Genomic DNA, 20,032 nt, shown 5'->3' on the forward strand with positions numbered 1-20,032 from the left:
GGCTGAATGTCACAGACTGTGTAGGGACATCCGAAAGTATTCAGACACAGACTAACGCAATGTTGGATTTGGTCTTTTTATGGGATTTGTTGACAAAAACAAAACTATAGAATATCACCAGGCCTATCCTTTAAATTAGTTTAAATAAATAAAGACAACTGGTATTTAAAAAAAAAAAAAGGAATATAATACCTAATGCAACTTAAATCCAGATCAGGTTTAGGTCCCCTCTTTGTTTTTGTCGGCATCATTTTAATGAACCTATAGGAGGGATCTGCAAGCGTTGCTAGGAGACAGGAAAGGCTTGCATCAGTAGCTGCTGCTCGTTTTTCCCCTCTCACCTTTGTTTATAGCCCCACCCTCTTCTGTCTCGCATCCTCTGTTTCCTCCTCTCTGTCCCCAATCACTGCTGACACACACACACACACACACACACACACACACACACACACAGTCTAACCCTCCCCTCCCCGTCTGTCTGTGGTAGAGGTGGTGATGAGTGGGTGAGCTGCGACGAGCATGGGGAAGGACAGAAGGAGAGAGATTGGGGGGGGGGGTGCATAGTGATGTAATGCAAGAGCAGGGCATTGGCTGGTCTGACAAATCACAATAAGCAGAGTGAGCTGGGGGGGTGAGGGGGGTTGAGACGGGTGAGGGGGGGGTTAAGGAAGGCGAGGCGTCTCATATGAACAGTAGCAGGCCGGGGGTTTGCAGCAGCAAGATGTCAGAGCCCTAATCGGAGCAGAAAGGAAAAGGGAGGCACTGACTGAGGGCGCCGGCAAATGGATTATGAGAGCAGCTGAGAAAGAGGACATAAAGGAGGACGTTATCAGGAGGAAGGGACGGACAGAGACAGGGAGGGGGAGCCTGGGAAAGAATCACCGCGGCCATTTGCACCACTGCAGCTTCCCAGCCTGAGCGGCTGCCTGTCTGACTGACTGTTCGGCTTCAGCTGTCTGTCTTTCTGTACTAAACCCGGTCTTTGAGGATTGAGCATCTTTGCCTGTTTTATCCCCTGTCTGTGCGTGTGTGTGTGTTTCTCGGTGACTGTGTTGTGTGTGCGTGTGTGTCTGTGTGTGCGTGTATCTTCTTCTCTTGCAAATATGATGAGACAGACTCCTGCACCCCGGAAGGTACAGAACTCCATACGATCGTCTTTATCTGTTGGGATGTTGCTGTTGTTGTTGTCATCTTCCATTTGATTTGTTGGCAGAGCTGCTGTAAAGGTCGTGTTTGAAAGTTTCCGCTATTCCTCATTTCCTCATTGGTCATACCTGCCCTTTTTTTCTCCTCTCAAGTAATATTTGATATTCCCAGTGTGGAAGCAGGAGTGCACCTGCAGCCTTGTTGTGCTCTTTTTGATCTTGTTGTGTTGTTTATTTTTCTCTCTGTTGTTTTTTGCTAACTCACAGTGCCTTTTTTGCAGAATTATTTCATGCTTCTGCATATGTCTGCATCAGATTTTTTTTTTTTTTTTTAACTTGTCTGTCTACTCTACAAGCTTTAATCTTTTTATTTGGCCTCATCATGCAGAAGCTGTTTTTTCCATCAGGGCAGAATCAAATAATTTCACTCTTGGTTGCAGATGTAGCAAACACACTGATGTGATTTCAGTATGGCGTGTTCCAGTATCTAAAGCACAATACTATGTCTTAAGAGGGCTGTCAGCTCTTATTTGTTACAACTGTTAGCTCGGGCTAATTTCTGCTGTATGTCCCAGCTCTAATCCAATAAAGAACGATAACTAACCAAAGCAATGGCTTTGCCCAAGCTGAAGCAGAGAGAGAGAGAGAGAGAGTCAGTGTGCAAAGGGAAAGAGGTGGAAAGTAAAAGGTAGAAGAGAAGATAAGAGAAATAGCTGTGAGAAGTGAAAGACATCAGATCATTTTACATGAAAGTAGTAGAAACGAGGGCGTCAGCACGGACCTGGGTAACATTGTGTTTTGTTAAACAAGAGAACAGCCTTGTACCTAGTTTAATTATGACAGAGAGAAGGGAAATGTGGAAAAAAATGTGTGTTACAATAATCTTTTTAGACCTTAATATAAAATTATAACGATGTTTATTTAGGAAACATAAAATACTCTCACCTGGTCCATTTAGTAGCTGCAGCATATGTTGTTGTGTTTTCCCCCAAAGCAACATTCATTAATATTTAGACAACACTTTATTTGTGGGTCCGTAAATTCCCTCACAATTTTGTGATAATGTCCCAGTATGTTTCCTGTAAAGAGCCATGTAATTTGGCACCAATCATAGGTAAAGCAGAGACAGTGTTTAATTGGTACATTTCCAATGGATTAATTACAGGTAATTATGCTAAACTAGAATAATCTAGAAACTTTACCGAACATGCTAAAATGTGCCGTTTGTCTACAGCCAGGCATATAATTCAACATATTTGAGGATTAAGTCCCCAATTATAAATAAATGAGGAATAAATATTTACATTAAACTGAGCAGTTCTCTCAGAACTTTGTCTTGGTTTTCCAATAATTAGGACCAAATGAATGCTGTTTCCAGGAAACTCTCTGCTATAATTAAGTTACAAAGGACCAGTTAAATGAAGTGTTACCAAAATGTATTAATAATAAAACAAAATAGTGATAATATCAACATCTACAGTACAAATTAATGACAACTGACTGCTGAAAATCATGTGATTCAAACTGAAAGAATATTAATTGGCAACTTTTTAAAAAATCAGTTCATTGTTTCAGTGGCTTTTGAAGCGGTTCGAGCTTCTCAAATGTGAGGATTTGATGCTTTTCCACTTTTATATAAGAGCAAATTTAATGTTTTTGTATTTTGGACTGTTGGTCAGACGAAGCAAGACACTGAACAAGTTACCTTGGACTCTGGGAAACTGAAATGGGTGTTTTTTTTATTTTTTACTACTTCTTGACATTTCATAGACTAAATGATTAATCAATTAATCAATTATGAAAATAATCGCTAGTTGCAGCCCTAACATGGTTGAAAGCTCCAGAACAGCGGCCAAATGTATCATGAGGTTGGGATTGTTCAGGGAACTTTTCAGGTCAAGAATGAACTTTGGGTCGCAATTTTTAAAATGAGTTCATCGCATTTCGGAAAAATTTAATAACAAGTTTACAAAGCTATTTTTTTCAACATTAATACCTAGGGCTAGATATGACTTCTGACTGGTACATTTGAACAGACGTTTGCCATAGTCTGATTGTAACATGGAGAAATCATAGATTATATTGTGGAATTATTGTTTAGCTCTACGACCATACGTGTTGATGTTAGTACAATTTGAATTTCGAAAGATTTCATATACCTAAAGATTGTAAACGTTTTTCAGATTGTAAAGAAACAATTTGAGCTTTAAATAATGTAACCCAGGTCTGCTATACACACTCTTTTAATTTAAAATTAAATTAGATGAGAACAGATTGTGGCTCTTTCCCTGCAAACCTGATTGAAAATCCTCTCATCCAGCCGGCTACGTGGCATGTCTGAAACACGCGATATAGCAGGATAATAAGCTATTATTCCTGTGCTATCTAGTGTATAAATGCGGCACAACAGAACTGGGCTCAAATGAACCGGATCCGCCGCGTCCCCGGAGACACAATGCAGTCATTTAGGTCAGAGCGGCAGTACCAGTCACTGTGTCCATGTTGCCACTGAGGTTTTTGGTCACGTGGGTGGAAGAAACGAGGCCCTGGAGACCAGCTAGGACAAGAGACATCAGAAAAAAAGATTTGTAGGGATGTTGCATGATAAGGTATTCACAGGAGAAGGCCTTTTGTGGTACTTTTCAGAAGAGTTTTATAGGTTGTTATTGTCTGTAAAGTAGCAGAATTCCTAGGACAGTTCAGTGTCACATCAGTTTCATCAACCCATTTTGTCCTTTTGTCTGTGATTTTCCCATTTAATATGAACTTTGCCTTGAATCACTAACCCTGGATGTTTGTTTCCTTCCCTTTCCTCCTCTCCCTCTCTCCTCCTCTGTTGCCTTTTGGCCTTTTCCTGCTTCCTCTCCTCTTCTTTTTCTCCTCCGTCTCCTCCTCAGACCACGGCCAGAAGGCCCAAGGTGAGCCCAGTCTTCAACATCGTCAGGGCTTCCCATTTCTATCAGTTTGCATTATTTATGCGTGTGATTATAGTTTCACTTCATGCAGCAATTTGTGTGTGTGTTTGTGGGAGTGTTGCCAAGACAGTAGTGACAGTACATAACCAGACATCACTGCACATCCTTGATAGTTTCATTAGAGGAATGACTACTTTGGTTAATAGCAGTAATTGTATACACACTACAATGCAGCCTCACATATTCATTTTTTTTTTCTTTTCATTTGGGCCATCTAGATTTCTTCACATTCACTTTTACAGCTCCAGTAGTGTCTCTGTCTTCATTTCAAATTCTAGCATTCATGTATTCAACATGGGGTTTTCTTTACTTTTAAAATTTCTTTTGATTTTAGCCTTAAGCTGGCGTAAAGTTGCCATTGTTGCTTTAATTTGCACCAGAACAGTTTCGGCTTCATTTGCTTTTTAATTTTGGTTTTATTTATTATTTGGTTTTGAGCCTTTTTCTGTTGCAGTTTCGCATTTGTGTCCTAAATTAGGTCTGGGGCCATCATGGAGGTCCATCGAAAAATTGGCAGTTTGCGTGTAAAAGTTAATCATTTAAAAACATGGCAAGAAAAACACACACCTGTGAACGATTTTTATGGTTTGGGTGTATGTCAGTTTGGTAATTTCATAAGTGGAACATTCTGATGATTAATTTCTGAATTATTAAATTTTTAAATCTGTCCTGGTTAGCTTGGAAACTAGCCAGTAACCAACGACAGTAAATAATGTAAGTTAACGTGCAACTGCTAGTCCGTACTCATGCTAGTTTCAGTGAAGGTTAGGCAGTGCAAAACAGGTGTTTTTATAATGAGTGCGTTCACATGGACGTTAGTGTAACGGTTATGTTCAGGTTTTTGGTGAATCCTGATCCTTAGTTGCGCTTGCAAACATCAGTATCCAATAAAAACCACGTATCCCCAAATTTGGTGATTTTGAAATTTCCAGATAATTAAAGCTGACATTTTCTGAGAATATATGGCACTTGGTTTTTACAGGAAAGTGACAATACTGTGGTTTCAGAAACCGGGATACTGTTAGAATCATGATACAGAGATGGAAACAACCAGGTTTCTCCATGTTGCTTGTAAATGTCATATCCTGAAGAAGATAAAAACCAGGATCTGACTCAAAACAGGATATTACGTGCATGTAAACATACTCATTGAAATCAAAGGCTAACAAAAGAGGGGAGAGAGATGAGAAAATATCCTGGGAAGAAGAGGACCTCCATTATGGCCACCAATACATCATCCGATGTTTATACACAGTTGAATCTTTTCATCATCTTTTTATCCAAACCACCTGTGGCTCTGTTTTTTGCTGAGAAGTTATGTTTTTCCTCATTATTTTCTTTTTGGGGTTTTTCAGCAGCCCAGTCGGCCTACAGGCGCCGGTGGGAAGGGGGCTGCATCCGGCTCGGCCTCAGCATCGGCGGGAGAGATGAGCAGCAGCGAACCCAGCACCCCGGCCCAGACCCCCTTGGCTGCTCCAGTCATCCCCACCCTCCCCTCTCCTGGAAAACCTCCGGCCCCCGTCCCCAGCAAGGTCAGTATCAGCTCAAAGCAGCGTAACACTGCCAAACAAAGTCAGTGTCATATTGACCCTGCACCTGACAGTGTCACAACGCAGATCTGATGTTTCACCTCCAGTGGGAAGAGGGAAAAGCAGCTTGCTAGTGAATTAAAGTAAGTTGCATCAACCAGAAACTGGGAAAATATAGGACGTCCACATTTTCAGCCCCAGAGCAAGAGATTTGATTGTTTTCGTTTTTTTATTTAATATGTATATATCTGAAACAGGCGAATAATGCCTGCTTACAATAATTACATGCATGCAGAAGAATGACATGTGATAGTTTGGTTTTATAAGGCAGCGCTTAATGGGCCAGCAAGATCAAAGAAGACTAAACGGACTCAGCCGAGGTGCAGATGTAAAATCAGATGTGACATGTTTTTGCTATAGCTCCTCTAAATACATGTTTTTGACTCAGCTGTCAGTTTGTGTTGATGTCATCCACGAGAGTCGTCAAATACAGACATGAGCCAGAAGCTTTGAGTGGTATTCTTAGAATACATAAGGAAACGTAATTTACAGAAACGCTCGTATGTGTTGGTTTAATTCATAATGTAGCACCAGTGTTATAATTATATGAGTAATCCAAAGCACTTTATCCTCTTCAGGGTCACAGGGGGCTGACGTGTATCCAAGCATGCACCGGTGGTGAGGGAAATTAAAAAGTGACAAATGAAATTAAGGCTGCAACTAATGATTATTTTTAATTATAAATTAATCTGCCAGGGATTTTCTCAATTAATCACTATCGGATTGTTTGGTCTGTAAAATGCCAAAAACGTTTCTTGGACCACAAGGTGATGTCTTCAAATGTCCTTTTTTGTCTGATCAGTAGTCCTAAACTATATTAAAATATTCAGTGCACAATTATATAAAACAGAAAATCCTTACATCGGAGAAGCATGAACAGGCAATTTTTTTAAATAAATGGCAAACTTTGTCTTTGTCTTTTCTGTCAATTGACTAATTGTTTCAGCTCTAATTGAAGTTATGTAAAATCTTAAATAAAAGTTTTTAAAAATGCGAAAATAAGTAATAAATAAAGGTATAAAAAGCACCATAAAGTAATCTCATAAAGGCTATATCTTAAAATTTCTTAAAAGTATTCATAGTAGGGCTGAAACAAGTTATTAATTTTGTTTGAACCGAATAATCCATCAATCATGTTCTTGATCAGTTTTTCTATCAAATGTCCATAAAAAAATTGATGTCAAAATCTGCAATGTCCATTGTAATTTCCAAAAGGCCAAGGTGATGTCTTGAAATTGCTTGTTTTATCCAATAAACAGTCCATAACCCCAAAACCTATTCAGTTAACTATGATGTTTGACAAAGAAAAGCATGAATTCCTCACATTTGCAAAGTTTAATCCAACCAGTCTTAATTGTGCTGTGGATTGTTCTAAGTCATTCATTGGTTTTTATCAAAAATGCATTTAACAGAGATGTTAGTACGACTGAAATCATCTGGAGAGACAGATTTACAGCTTGGTGTCATCTGCATACACATGAAAAAGATTACTAATAATAATATCGTTGCTTAGCTAGGTCCAATTAATTTCAGTATATATACTTAACGTTGAACCCTGAGGAACACATGTAACATCTGATTTTTGAGTATATATTTATATAAGTCACTGTTACTTAACTGTATAACTTTTGGTTTTTGAAAATGATCAGTTTGCAGAAGTCTTCTGTCACTGTCTTCAGAATTATGTTCAGTTAGATTAATGTTTTTGATGAATGCCGGTGCTCTTACTGCTTAAAAAAAAATGAAAAATTGATCACTAGCAGTGTGCGTTGTGCAGCAGATTTAATTTAAAAAAAAAAAAAAAAAAAAAGTCTTTAACTGCAGATAAAGAGAAAGTGTTTCCAGATCAGCCGGCAAACTTTGCCAGTCTGGTGCTTCTCCAAAATGCGACCAAACAGAAATAGATGAAGTGATTAGCTCTGGAGTACAACTCAGTTAAGCATGATTAAGACACTGTCCGTGTCCAAATGTTAGCCGATTTGCACCAGTACACGTGCTTAATTGTCTGTGAGCTGTTTGTTAATCATGAACTGCATACAGGTTGAATCTCTTTTGTGTTTACGGAGCTGGCGATCGAGAGAAGCAACATGCACATTAATTTGTATGAAAATGTCATGGATTATCACGTTGACATTTTGTAAAAGTCAGCTGTCATCTAGTATTTAATTGTAAGGCGGACATAATCAGTCTGATTCGTGTTCTATCCCCTCAGGAGGATGTCACTATGGAAAAACAGGTGCAGTGATGTGGTGTGATGTTTTTGCAATTGATATTGAAGTGTTGTTGTTTTTATTTTTCTCACTAACATTTTAACAAACTGTAAAAGGTGTGATTTCAGACTTAAATCGCTATGTGAGGTGGCTCTGTGGCTCTGTCTCTGTTCACAGGCAGAGCCACCTCACACAGCAATTAAAATGCACATTTGTCGCAGGACCGATTTAAGTACCCCTGCTGTTAATTGGTGTGGGATTATGGGCGTGCGCAGGTGTATATTTCAGCACATACTGTAAACGCGTCCTCCCCGGCAAGGCATGTGTGTGTGTCTTGACGCTGACTCTCTCCTCTCTAAAGGTGAATTCTCTGCATGGCAAGTGAAATTAAGGCTTTGTAACAGAGGAAAAGATGAAAGTGCTGCCACCACAGAGAGAAAGCTGTAAACTTGATCTGTCACTTTGGGAGAAAAACCTGAGGGATTGCAAAAGTGAAACAGTTAAAGGAACATTATGAGTAATGGAGCAGGGTTAAAGCTTTCATTTGTGTGTCAGAGCACTTTCACTCTTAAATCTCTCCTTTTCCACACCGATCCTCCATTTTCAAATATCTTCCTCTCCATTCCCTTTCATTACCCTCCGTTCTCCGTCTCCTCCATATGTCCTTCATACAGGAGGAGGAGGCTCTCCGCGCTCAGGTGAAGGACCTGGAGGAGAAGCTGGAGACGCTGAAGATGAAGCGGACGGAGGACAAAGCCAAGCTGAAGGAGCTGGAGAAGCACAAGATCCAGCTGGAGCAGCTGCAGGAGTGGAGGACCAAGATGCAGGAGCAGCAGGCCGAGCTGCAGAAACAACTCAAAGAGGCCAAAAGGGTAAGAAGCAACAGATGCATGAGCGGATGAGTGGATGGATAGGCAGATGTTGGAGAGCCTGCTTGATGAACGGGCGGGTCGATGATTGGATATGGCCGCACAAACAAGTCACGGAAAGTCGAGAGGATGAATGAAGCTGATGAATAGGTGGGTAAATGACGGACGAATAAACGGTATATGCAACACATGAGCCAGACTACAATAAATATATATATTCATAGTTGGAAATAAATTAAGCTAAGGAAGGAAGTCGAGGGATAAAGGAATAAGCAACAACCCCACAGCAACAACAGTAAATAAATAGGCAAAAAATACATCACAAATTTGTGTTAAGATGAGAAACTTTCTCATTTTTACGAAATCATTTTGACATAAGGATATTTTTCATGTTTTTATGACATTTTCTCATTATTACTAGATACCAAATTATTTAGATTTTCCAGGAAACGTTTCTTCAAATCAAATCACTTCTCTTGTTATATCACAAAACCAACATATCTCCTATCTCGAATTGTATCTCACATACTTTTCTCATCATCACAAAAAACTTTGTGTGTAAAAATTGAACAGTAAAGATCTAAGTAAACTCTAAGTAGTGAAGAACAAAATATATGGTTTTGGGCAGATATTTAAAGAAGTGTACAGTACTAAATGTAACACTGGGGTAACAACCTCTCCTATGTGCAAGGGTTCAGCTAAAAAGACTACTTCTACTTATTTTGTTTACTGATAATTCTATCTGCTAAAATCTGATAATTTACAATGCCAAACAAAGCAGCAGGAAAACAAATGTATTACTGTCTTTAAATGAAGAATTCACTTAAAAAAATACAAAATGAAATGTATAAAGAGAAAAAAAAAATCCTTGCAGGTTTTACAGACTGTATTAAGACTATATAGTCAACTGTACATATCCAACCATTCATAACTGAATTTTCTCTGTGTGTGTAGGAGGCTAAAGAGGCCATGGAGGCGAAGGAGCGGTACATGGAGGAGATGTCGGACACTGCGGATGCGATCGAAATGGCCACGCTGGATAAGGAGATGGCTGAGGAGAGAGCTGAGTCTCTGCAGCTGGAAGTCGACTCCCTCAAGGAGAGAGTGGACGAGCTCACCATGGACCTGGAGATCCTCAAGCATGAGATTGAGGAGAAAGGTACTGCTGAGCTGCAGAAATGAAAATATAAATTCGTAAGACCTCGCGTTATATTACTAAAAAGGAAAGGTCAGAAGGTTGTCAGTGGGATTAGGTGGTTTCTGGAGCTTTGAACCTTTGCACCTTTGAGATATACAGTGAAGAGGCTTTTTTTGATTTGGTAACTATGGGGAAACCAAAGAGTCCCAGACCCTGTTGATGACTTTTATTCACTTTACTAAAACCTCAAACCTTCGTTAGGTGAACTCTGACGTGATGTGGATCCAACACACCTGTCAAATAAGACTTTCTGGTGTGCAAGAACGTCGTAATTGTTTTGGTAACTGTCTCCTCACTTGATAATTGTTGTGTTTGCAACAATACACTTGACTGATCCTTTCCAAGATTATCATCAAAATGTTCACAACAAAACATACAAAAAACCCAGTATATTGTTATTGTAGCCTTTGTGTTGCAGTTATCATTCATAATTTATAGTCTATAATTATAATTTATTCTACATTTATCATTTATAGTATAATTTTTATGCTAAATGTGTAAACAGGGACATTTTTCTCCAAATATAGTTATTATATGTTGATGCATCACTCCCGTCTTGCTGCGGGTGTCGACATTTATATTTTCAACATCGGCTTTTTGCCATGATACACAGAATTGGTGACAATCAAAAGCTCAGCAAAAGAAATTCCTAACACAGTATCAGAAATATATTTGTGACCTGTTAGTTGGAACATAGCCAGTGATTTTTTTCTTTTACTTTTTAGTCTTTTCCTTTTGTTTCCATGAATTTTTTTTTTTTCCTCATTGTTTGTTTCTTTACAAAAAGCAAAATCATTAAAATCATAAAATCAAAAAAAAAAAAAGTAGCCAGTGACTACAGCGAAAATCAAAATGTAGTGCAAGGTGTTTGCTCTGAACTCCAGGTAACCTTGACATTAAAAATGTTATATATACAGTATGTGTTAGATATAAATTTTCAGTTGCTGTCAAAACACACGGAAGCAGAAAGAGCTCATAGAGCTATTAGATTGTTGAAACAGTGTTGAGCCACTCGCCAGTGACTGCAGCATGAAGGTGGCTGATTTATTGTCGCTTCCCTACTTTTTCTTGATCCTTGAACGGTTTCTTTTAGCAGGTAAAGCCAACTCATAAGAAGAACTGTGCCATTTATTTAATTGAAATGCTCGCCATCGTCTCTTTTGGCAGAAACAGGCAGCGACATCAGTTCTCTTGAGTGCGTCTCGTATCGTTGGGTGATATAAATTAAAAGTTAAAGTTGTTCTGGGTATTTCAGAAAAAAAAAAAAAGAATAAAAAACACAGATAACGTAGATCTCAGCTGTGTGTGACCTTCTGGGTTTCTCTCAGGTTCGGACGGTGCCGCCTCCAGTTATCACGTGAAACAGCTGGAAGAGCAGAACGGCAGACTGAAAGAAGCACTGGTCAGGTGGGTTTGTGGACATTCCCTTAAATGGACACTTCACCCTGCAGGAAAGGCCATGAATGCCAATAATTATGTTATATATATAATTATAAGATAGAGAGGAATGATATTCAGCAGCGTTCCGAACTAGACTTAAATCCAGGACGTCACAGCCCCATGACATGTGCTCTAAACCACTTAACCACCAGGTTCGCACGCAGGTGCCCTTGTCCTTAAAGATGTGTTTTTTCCTTTGAGTCAGGATGCGGGATCTGTCGGCATCAGAGAAGCAGGAACATGTGAAGCTGCAGAAGCAGATGGAGAAGAAGAACGTGGAGCTGGACTCCCTGAGGAGCCAGAAAGAAAAACTGCAGGAAGAGATGACGGTGGCAGAAAAGACCATCGACGAGCTGAAAGAGCAGGTCGGTGGTTCAGTCTTTTATTACACAGGCCGTGTAAAGTGGTGCTTCTGACTGGCTGAGGCGCTGCAGCTTTGCAGTGACATAAATCAACCGGCAGGATGCTAGAATCCGTCTCTTCACTGAGTAGTGGCTTAGTCTTTTTTTCTTTTTTGACATAGACAAACAATAGTGCTGTTTCAGATGATGTGCTGTCTGTTTCAGGTGGATGCAGCCTTGGGGGCGGAAGAGATGGTGGAGACTCTGACGGAAAGAAACCTGGACCTGGAGGAGAAAGTCAGGGAGCTCCGAGAGACGGTCACTGACCTGGTGAGTGATACAACATCAGTCTCGCTCTGAAGAATCTCCCAGAGCCTCTGTTTGTGTCTGCTGGCAGCAGGCAGGCACCAACAAATGCATAGAAGCAGATGTGGTTAACATCAGAACAGACTCCTGCTCTGACCTCCCATTTCTGTGTCCACATAGGACTGAAATTGTACAAAATTAAAGTGCCACTGTTTCCTGACTCACGTCATCATTAATATGGACCAGGGTCATTAATATGCATGTACTGCCCTCTGGTGTTTGCTGCCGCCGCGACCTTTGACCTCGATCGGAACAAATGAGTCATAATATAAACCGGATCCGTCACTGTATTAACGAGGCACCATGAGGAGAATTTTTTAAGATAAGAGCATTTTTAAAAAATTTATGGTGGGACAAGTTTTTGTTTGTAGAAAAATGGGACAATCCCAGGAACAATCGTGGGAGTTGTCAAATTTTTACGTGTCGGGGCTTTAAGTTATAAATAAAGGAAAGTTAAATATTGTTTGAGCCTTTCAACCCCGATCAATGCGATTTGCAACAGTTTAATGCCAGATCTGGTAGATTATTGTCAGCTGGTGCAAAACAATCTGAAATCAATTCAGATAAGCTTTTCCAGAAAAACAAAAACTAAAATAATTCCAGGTAGAGTCATGTTGCGTTTCTGGCGGCAGCAATAGCAAATTTTTTTTCCAATAAACAGAGGACGAAGCAGGTAGTTACCCTCAGTGGTCAGTTTATTAGGTACACCAAGCTGAAGCGAATGCAGTCTAATACACCAGTCCTGCAATAAATCCTCCCTCCATGAACGTTCTGATTCAACTTTATGATCATTTTGGAGGATCTAGTTTGTGGTGCCTACCCTCATTGACATATATGGGGTGGACAAAATAATAGAAACACCTTTACAATGCAATACAATTCAACAGCACCACAAACTGCAGCCTCCAAAATGATCATACGGTGGAATCAACACCTCTCTAAAACAGTTTCAACACAAACTGAACATTATAACCTTCATTACAGTAGGAGTTATTATAGTACTGTTCTATTAGACTGCATTAGTTTTAGCTAGGTGTACCTAATAAACTGGCAACTGAGCTTAGCATTAACAAAGACTACAGCAGCGCCACCTACAGAAAGTCAAACTACAACAGAAACCAGGTGACCTCTGGAGGTGCCAAGCAGAAACACCACAGCGAGGGTTCTCCAAACTCCGACCTCTGTCTAGATAAAGGTCACCAAAAGATTTCAGGAAGGCACTGACCCTGTTTGTTGGTCATCGTCACTGTCCATCCCGCAGGAAGCTATCAATGAGATGAACGACGAGCTGCAGGAGAACGCCAGAGAGACGGAGTTGGAGCTGCGGGAGATGTTGGATCTGGGCGCAGCGAGAGTCCGAGAGTCCGAAAAAAGAGTTGAAGCCGCTCAGGAAACTGTAGCTGATTACCAGCAGACCATCAAGAAGTACCGCGAGCTCACAGCCCACCTACAGGTACAGTCAGATTGGGGTTTTTTTTTTAGAACAAATCACGGTGTCTGATCATACCTGTATAGTAGGTACTCTCTCCTCATTCGGCCCTTTGTTTTTCGCTGCAGGAGGTGAACAGAGAGCTGACCAGCCAGCAGGAAGCTTCAGCAGAGCTGCAGCAGCAGCCGCCAGCAGAGATGTTTGATTTCAAGATCAAGTTTGCAGAGACGAAGGCCTACGCCAAGGTCAGAAACAATAACAGCTCTCTGGTCTGAATAAGAAGCAGCTCTCAGGAGTGTGATAATGTGAGAATGTCATTCAGTATCAGACTGAATGTCATTAACTGTCCTGTGGTTTTTCTTCAGGTTGAGAGGGTGCATTGTTAAAATTTACATGAACTGTGATCCGTAAGTTTTCTTTTTCTTTTTTTTCTTTTCTCTGTGCCCAGGCCATTGAGATGGAGCTGAGGAAGATGGAGGTGGGTCAGGCCAACAGACACGTTTCTCTTCTGACCTCCTTCATGCCCGAGTCCTTCCTTCGTCACGGAGGAGACCACGACTGCATCCTGGTGCTGCTGCTCATCCCCAGGCTCATCTGCAAGGTAAACCCCATGCAGTTTACTTTCAGTCGAAGCTGGTAGTGAGAGGGACACAGAGCCATTGTTTCCAAATTAAAAACGATTATGAAGACTAAGAATCTTGCAGTCAGTACTCAGTCATATCAGTAAGACATCAGCTAGGACATGTATTATGGCAGTTCAGAGTCATTTAATCGGCTTGAGAGGATCCTCATTTAAGAATGATTGTGTTGATTTGCTTTGATGTGAAAAGACACCCAATACAGAAACTGTCACAGACATTTACCGTCACTTGTCATAAAAGCACACTATTGAAGCAACTGCAGGTAAAAGCAGTCGGGTTTAACTGTCTCTTTGCACCTGTTTTTGTGCGTCTTTAGGCCGAGCTGATCAGCAGACAGGCCCAGGAGAAGTTTGACCTGAATGAGAACTGTGTGGAGCGAGCGGGACTAAAAGGAGCCGTCGGGGAGCAGCTGAGCTTCGCCGCCGGTTTGGTCTACTCGCTCAGTCTGCTGCAGGCCACTCACCACAAATACGAACAGTACGTTTCACCACAAACCCTTCAGTTAAGATACACAGCGGGAGAGGGAGTCTGAGAACCGAGAGATGACTCAGGCATTGTGTAAAACTGCTGTGTTTGTGTGGTTCTGTGTTGCCATCAGAGGATTTACACTTATTTTATTGAATTCATCCAAAAACAATATTTAACTTTTAGGTGGTAAAAGTTAAACATAAAGATAGTTATTTTTGTTACACTCAACACATCCAGCCTGCTATGTTTTCCAGCATCTCCACTGCTCAACTACATATGTTGTTGTCAATGCTGGAGTTCAATTTAAGATCAACATTGTGTGTTACTATGACAGTATTGCTCATTATCACTATATACTGTGTCTTAAACAAGCATCAGAATCAAGGAATAAGGATAAGGTAGATATACACTCAAGCAAGTCTAACCTGTGTGTGTGTGTGTGTGTGTGTGTGTGTGTGTGTGTGTGTGTGTGTGTGTGTGTGTGTGTGTGTGTGTGTGTGTGTGTGTGTGTGTGTCAGGGCTCTGGCTCAGTGCAGCGTGGACGTCTACAAGAAGATCGGCTCTCTGTATCCGGAGATGAGCGTCCACGAACGTTCGCTGGATTTCCTCATCGACCTGCTGCACAAAGACCAGCTGGACGAGACCGTCAACGTGGAGCCGCTCACCAAGGCCATTAAATACTATCAGGTACACACACACACACACAACACAGACACTGCTGTGGGTGATTATTTCAGTAAAATCCTATGTAGCAACTGTTTTACATTAAAAGAGATTATATCTATGTAATATTCAAGTCCGTGATTTTAGAGATGAAACAGTCCATTTGTCAATTCACAGGAAATCAATAGCAATTTTTACAGTTAACTCATTTATCTAGTATGAAAACTTCATTGTGGGCTACCAATCTAAACGGTGACAAAGTGTCTTAAAGACTAGTCATGGTTTGATTTTCTGTTAGGCAGTGAAACTGTTTATCTAATGTACCATGTTGGACCTAATTTTCCTAAACAATTACAATTATACTACAGAGTAGAATTAAACATAAGTACATTACAGTTAAAATGGTGAAAATATCCAGTACTGTGCAAAGGTTTTAGGCAGTAAAAATAAAAAGGTTTTCAGGGTACTTGGGAGGTAGGTTGTTCCAAACATCTTGGCGAACTCCACAGTTCTTCTGTGGATTTAGTCTGTCTAAGTGTCGTCTGTCTCTTCATGTGTTCCCAGATGTGTTCTCCATGATGTTGAGATCAGGGCTCTGGGGGGGCCAGACCGTCTGCTGAGGGGACTCCTTGTTCTTCTTGTCTCTGAAAATAGTTCTTTATGACTCTGGCTGTATGTTTGGCCAACTTGTTGTCATGCTTCAGAATGAATTTGGGACCAATCAGACTCCTCCCTGATGGTGTTGCATGATGGATAAGAATCTAAACTTCTAAAGTGCCTGCAACTTTTACACAGTACTGTACATTATTCAGCCGCATTAAACACAGGAACTGTGGACACAAGCCATAGCATGTAAACGAATCCTGCCGTTACTGCTCGTTTGATGACATTTGTCCCTTTCCAGCACCTGTACAGTATCCATCTGGCAGATCAGAATGAGGACTGCACCGTGCAGCTTGCTGATCACATCAGAGTGAGTACCAACGTATGCAACAGGCTGTGAGGATAAAAGAACAACCACATCCCTCCTCCTCCACTAAAAAATAAAGAAAGAAATTCCCTCTTAAACCATCTTATACTTTTTGATATATTGTTGAAATTTGCTCTTTTCTGGTTCATTGGCTGCTTCATTCCTCAGGACTTGTGGAGAATTAATCGGTTGCCTTCTGGCCTGTAGATTATGATAAGATGTTGCTTCTTCTCAAGTCCAATCAGCTTGTGTGTTAAACATCATGACTGTGCATCTAGGTGGGTTTTTTTTTTTTTTCCTTTCTTTTTTTCATCTGCTGTGTTCATTTGCAGTTTACCCAGAGTGCCTTGGACTGTATGGCTGTGGAGGTCGGTCGTCTGCGGGCGTTCCTGCATGCGGGTCAGGAGAAGGCCGACCTCGCTGTGCTGCTGAAAGACCTGGAGACGTCCTGCAGTGACATACGGCAGTTCTGCAAGAAGATCCGCCGCAGGATGCCGGGAACTGACGCGCCCGGCATCCCGGCGGCACTCACCTTTGGGCAACAGGTAACCATGGCGACCAAACCCCTTAACTGTCCACTTACCCTTTGCTTTAATTTGTGCAGATTTTAGGTGCAAATCACAGTTTCAGCTCACTCATGGCAAAGCTTAAGCTACTGCTTCTTAGGATTTCATTCAGTGTATTTTGTTAATGCAGAGAGGAAGATCATCTGCTAATGATGATTGTAAAGATTTTCTGTTTTGTCTTCCCCCGCTAACATTCTCGAAACTGATTTTTGACCTTTGCCCCGCAGGTGTCCGACACCCTCTCAGACTGCAGGAAACACCTGACCTGGGTGGTGGCGGTGCTGCAGGAAGTGGCAGCAGCCGGAGCTCAGATGATGTCGCCTCTCGGCGAACAGGATGGGCTGTCAGCCGTCAAACTGGAGGATGTGGCGTTCAAGGCAGGAGAACAGGTACGTACGTTAAAACTGGAGTTTGCCCCCAGCATTGGTAACAGCATACAAAACAAAGAAAAGATCCCTGCAAAGGTTGGATATTAAGACTCATGCACTCTATTTTATTATACTTAAGCTCTGTAAGAGGTTGCAAAGCCTCAGGAAAGTGCAGTTTCAGTTCAGTGAATCCATACATTTGTGTTAGTGGTACAGTTTTGTTTCCCTGTCTTTTAGTTTTACATGTTCAAATTACGTGCTGCTCAGTGAAGTTCTGTCACCTGAGAGAAGATGGAGAGGAGGGACATAAAGTGTCTTAATCTGAGCTCATTTATCTTTATTTGCCATTTGATGAGATGGGGAAAACAGTGTGGATAAACAGTCATGTTGCATTACAAATTAGTTGGAGTTTCATGTACCGGTAAAGTAATATTAATAAACTAAACAATAAAGCCCATTGTAATGAAATGTAACTTCTCTAGCTATTATAAAAATGTAGATCTTAAATAACCTATGAATCTACCATTATTTACACCCATACTTTATTTTTCAGATCTATGGATCTCAGGGCGCCAACCCCTACGAGTGTCTGCGACAGTCCTGTGGTATCGTCATCGCAACCATGAATAAGATGGCCACCGCTATGCAGGAGGGAGAGTATGACTCAGAGAAGCCTCAAAACAAGGTAACTCGGTGTGAAAACTTAGCTCCGCGTGGGGGTAACTGTGCAGGTTTTATTAAAGCGGGATGTTCTTCTCACCTCACGCACTCTGTCGTCTCCCAGAACCCCCCGCCTGTCGACGTGCGAGCGGCGGCTCTCCGAGCAGAAATCACAGATGCAGAGGGTCTCGGCCTGAAGCTGGAGGACAGAGAAACTGTCATCAAAGAGCTGAAGAAGTCCCTCAAGATCAAGGTGGAGAAACTCAGTGGGAATAAAAATGCATCACAGGATAGGGTCACGGTTTTTCGTGTCTGTCTTAAAATAACTGTCAAGCGCTCACATGAACGCTCAAACAGTCTTTTTCTTGCCGTCATCATCTCTCTTGTTAATACCGGCCGGTAAAGGATCCCTTCATGGTGCACTTGGAAGGTAAGATGGAGGACAGAATCCACAGCCTGATCAACATCTGTTGATCTGAAATTACTGCGAAGCTTCAACAGCTTGAGCTCGACAAAATTTCTCTCCTTTTGTTATTATCCTTCCACCGCAGCTGAGCACAGACACACTGACTGGGGAAACTCAGCGAGGGAAATTTGTACTAAGAAAAGTGTAACTTGAAAGATCCACTGGATTTGACTGACTCAGACTCCTGAGGCCTCATTATCAGTCCCACTACTCTTTCTCCCCATTGGACTGATTTGCAAATATCATGCACCAAATACTTGTATTTTTTCTATATTATACTGCTATATTTATTATGTATTACACTATACCACTATATTACATTTTTACTCTATGCTGTACACTCAGTTGTCAGTTTATTAGGAACACCTAGCTAAAGCTGAGGCAGTCTAATCCAACAGCGCTGCAGTGAATCCTCCCTCTCGTAGTTTATAATTTTCAGTTTTTACTGAAACTGTTTGAGAGAGGTGTTGACCCAACTGTACGATCATTTCGGAGGGTGTGGTTTGTGGTGTAGTTTGTGGTGCTGTTGAGCTGTATTGCGTTCTACAAAGAGATGAGATGTCTGTTGCGTAGCCTACACTCACTGATTGGAATGCAGTGGACAAAATAATAGGAACACGGGTCCACATAAAGAAACAAATGCATTGGCGGATGTTTGGTGTATTTTCCACGCGTATGGACAATCACCATCTGAAAGTTTAATATTAAGCTCTTTCCCCCCATTTTTCTTATATTTAGTTGAGTGCTTATCATGAAGGTTTCATCCTCGGTATAATGTAGAAATTATTCTTGATACTTCCCTTATAAGTGTTGATTATGATTCGTTGACAGTTTCCCCACATCACATTTTACACAGATGTTGAAAAACAACAAAGAGTCATTTTTAAAAGCAAAGACCCCCAAATGTCCTGTGATTGTAGGCCCAATATATAAACACTTGTTGGTCTTCTATGATAAACTGAGTATCTTTGGGCTCTGGATTACAGAGAGGACCCTCAGAAGGCTTCCCAGGGCTCTAGGAAACCACAACGAGCAGTTCCTAATTAGCGTCTGGCATCTAATTGATCCTTCTAGACGATAATCGGTAGATTAAGCAACAATGAAGTGAATAAAACGTTTATTTGGTTAAACCTGTGCCTGTGTGTTTACAGGGAGAGGAGCTGAGCGAGGCGAACGTCCGTCTCAGTCTGCTGGAGAAGAAACTCGACAGCTCATCCAAAGATGCAGACGAACGTGTTGAGAAGATCCAGACTCGACTGGACGAGGCCCAGACCCTGCTGAAGAAGAAGGAGAAGTAAGAGCGACGGCCTCCCACTCTAGATTCGGATATGAAATCATGCGCTGGAGCAGAAGTCTGACAGCTGCGTGACGTTGTCCTTCTCTCTGCAGGGAGTTTGAGGAGACGATGGACGCTCTGCAGGCCGACATCGACCAGCTGGAGTCGGAGAAAGCCGAGCTGAAGCAGCGAATCAACAGCCAGTCGAAGATGACCATCGACGGGCATAGAGGAACCGGCCCGTCGGGAATCGCTTCCATCGTCACAGGAATCGCAGGAGGTGAGTGGAGGGAAAACTACACGACCATACAGCGTAGAGCAGCAACAATCAGTCGATTCGCTCGATAGAAAGAAAATCAATCTGCAATCATTTTGATCATTTTCGGTGAATC

At 41.4% G+C, this 20,032-nt stretch overlaps 1 protein-coding gene across 5 annotated transcripts in view; it reads left to right on the forward strand.

The window, feature by feature from the left end:
- Positions 1-20,032, forward strand: part of dctn1b (dynactin 1b) — a 49,440-nt gene that overhangs the window by 23,935 nt on the left and 5,473 nt on the right. Inside the window, exons 5-24 of one of the 5 annotated variants that reach the window (XM_040138048.1) lie at positions 4,043-4,063; positions 5,476-5,652; positions 7,922-7,945; positions 8,594-8,791; positions 9,743-9,947; positions 11,315-11,393; positions 11,632-11,791; positions 11,993-12,097; positions 13,395-13,586; positions 13,691-13,807; positions 14,011-14,163; positions 14,520-14,680; positions 15,190-15,358; positions 16,239-16,307; positions 16,637-16,849; positions 17,098-17,259; positions 17,792-17,923; positions 18,023-18,151; positions 19,516-19,658; positions 19,754-19,920. In XM_040138048.1, the coding sequence (XP_039993982.1) occupies positions 4,043-4,063; positions 5,476-5,652; positions 7,922-7,945; positions 8,594-8,791; positions 9,743-9,947; positions 11,315-11,393; positions 11,632-11,791; positions 11,993-12,097; positions 13,395-13,586; positions 13,691-13,807; positions 14,011-14,163; positions 14,520-14,680; positions 15,190-15,358; positions 16,239-16,307; positions 16,637-16,849; positions 17,098-17,259; positions 17,792-17,923; positions 18,023-18,151; positions 19,516-19,658; positions 19,754-19,920 (2,776 nt within the window). The remainder of the gene's footprint in view (positions 1-4,042; positions 4,064-5,475; positions 5,653-7,921; positions 7,946-8,593; positions 8,792-9,742; positions 9,948-11,314; positions 11,394-11,631; positions 11,792-11,992; positions 12,098-13,394; positions 13,587-13,690; positions 13,808-14,010; positions 14,164-14,519; positions 14,681-15,189; positions 15,359-16,238; positions 16,308-16,636; positions 16,850-17,097; positions 17,260-17,791; positions 17,924-18,022; positions 18,152-19,515; positions 19,659-19,753; positions 19,921-20,032) is intronic. The other 4 variants (XM_040138050.1, XM_040138049.1, XM_040138051.1 and 1 more) reach the window with 4 other exon arrangements.

The sequence above is a fragment of the Xiphias gladius genome, chromosome 10 (assembly GCF_016859285.1).
Source record: "Xiphias gladius isolate SHS-SW01 ecotype Sanya breed wild chromosome 10, ASM1685928v1, whole genome shotgun sequence".
NCBI lineage: Eukaryota > Metazoa > Chordata > Actinopteri > Istiophoriformes > Xiphiidae > Xiphias > Xiphias gladius.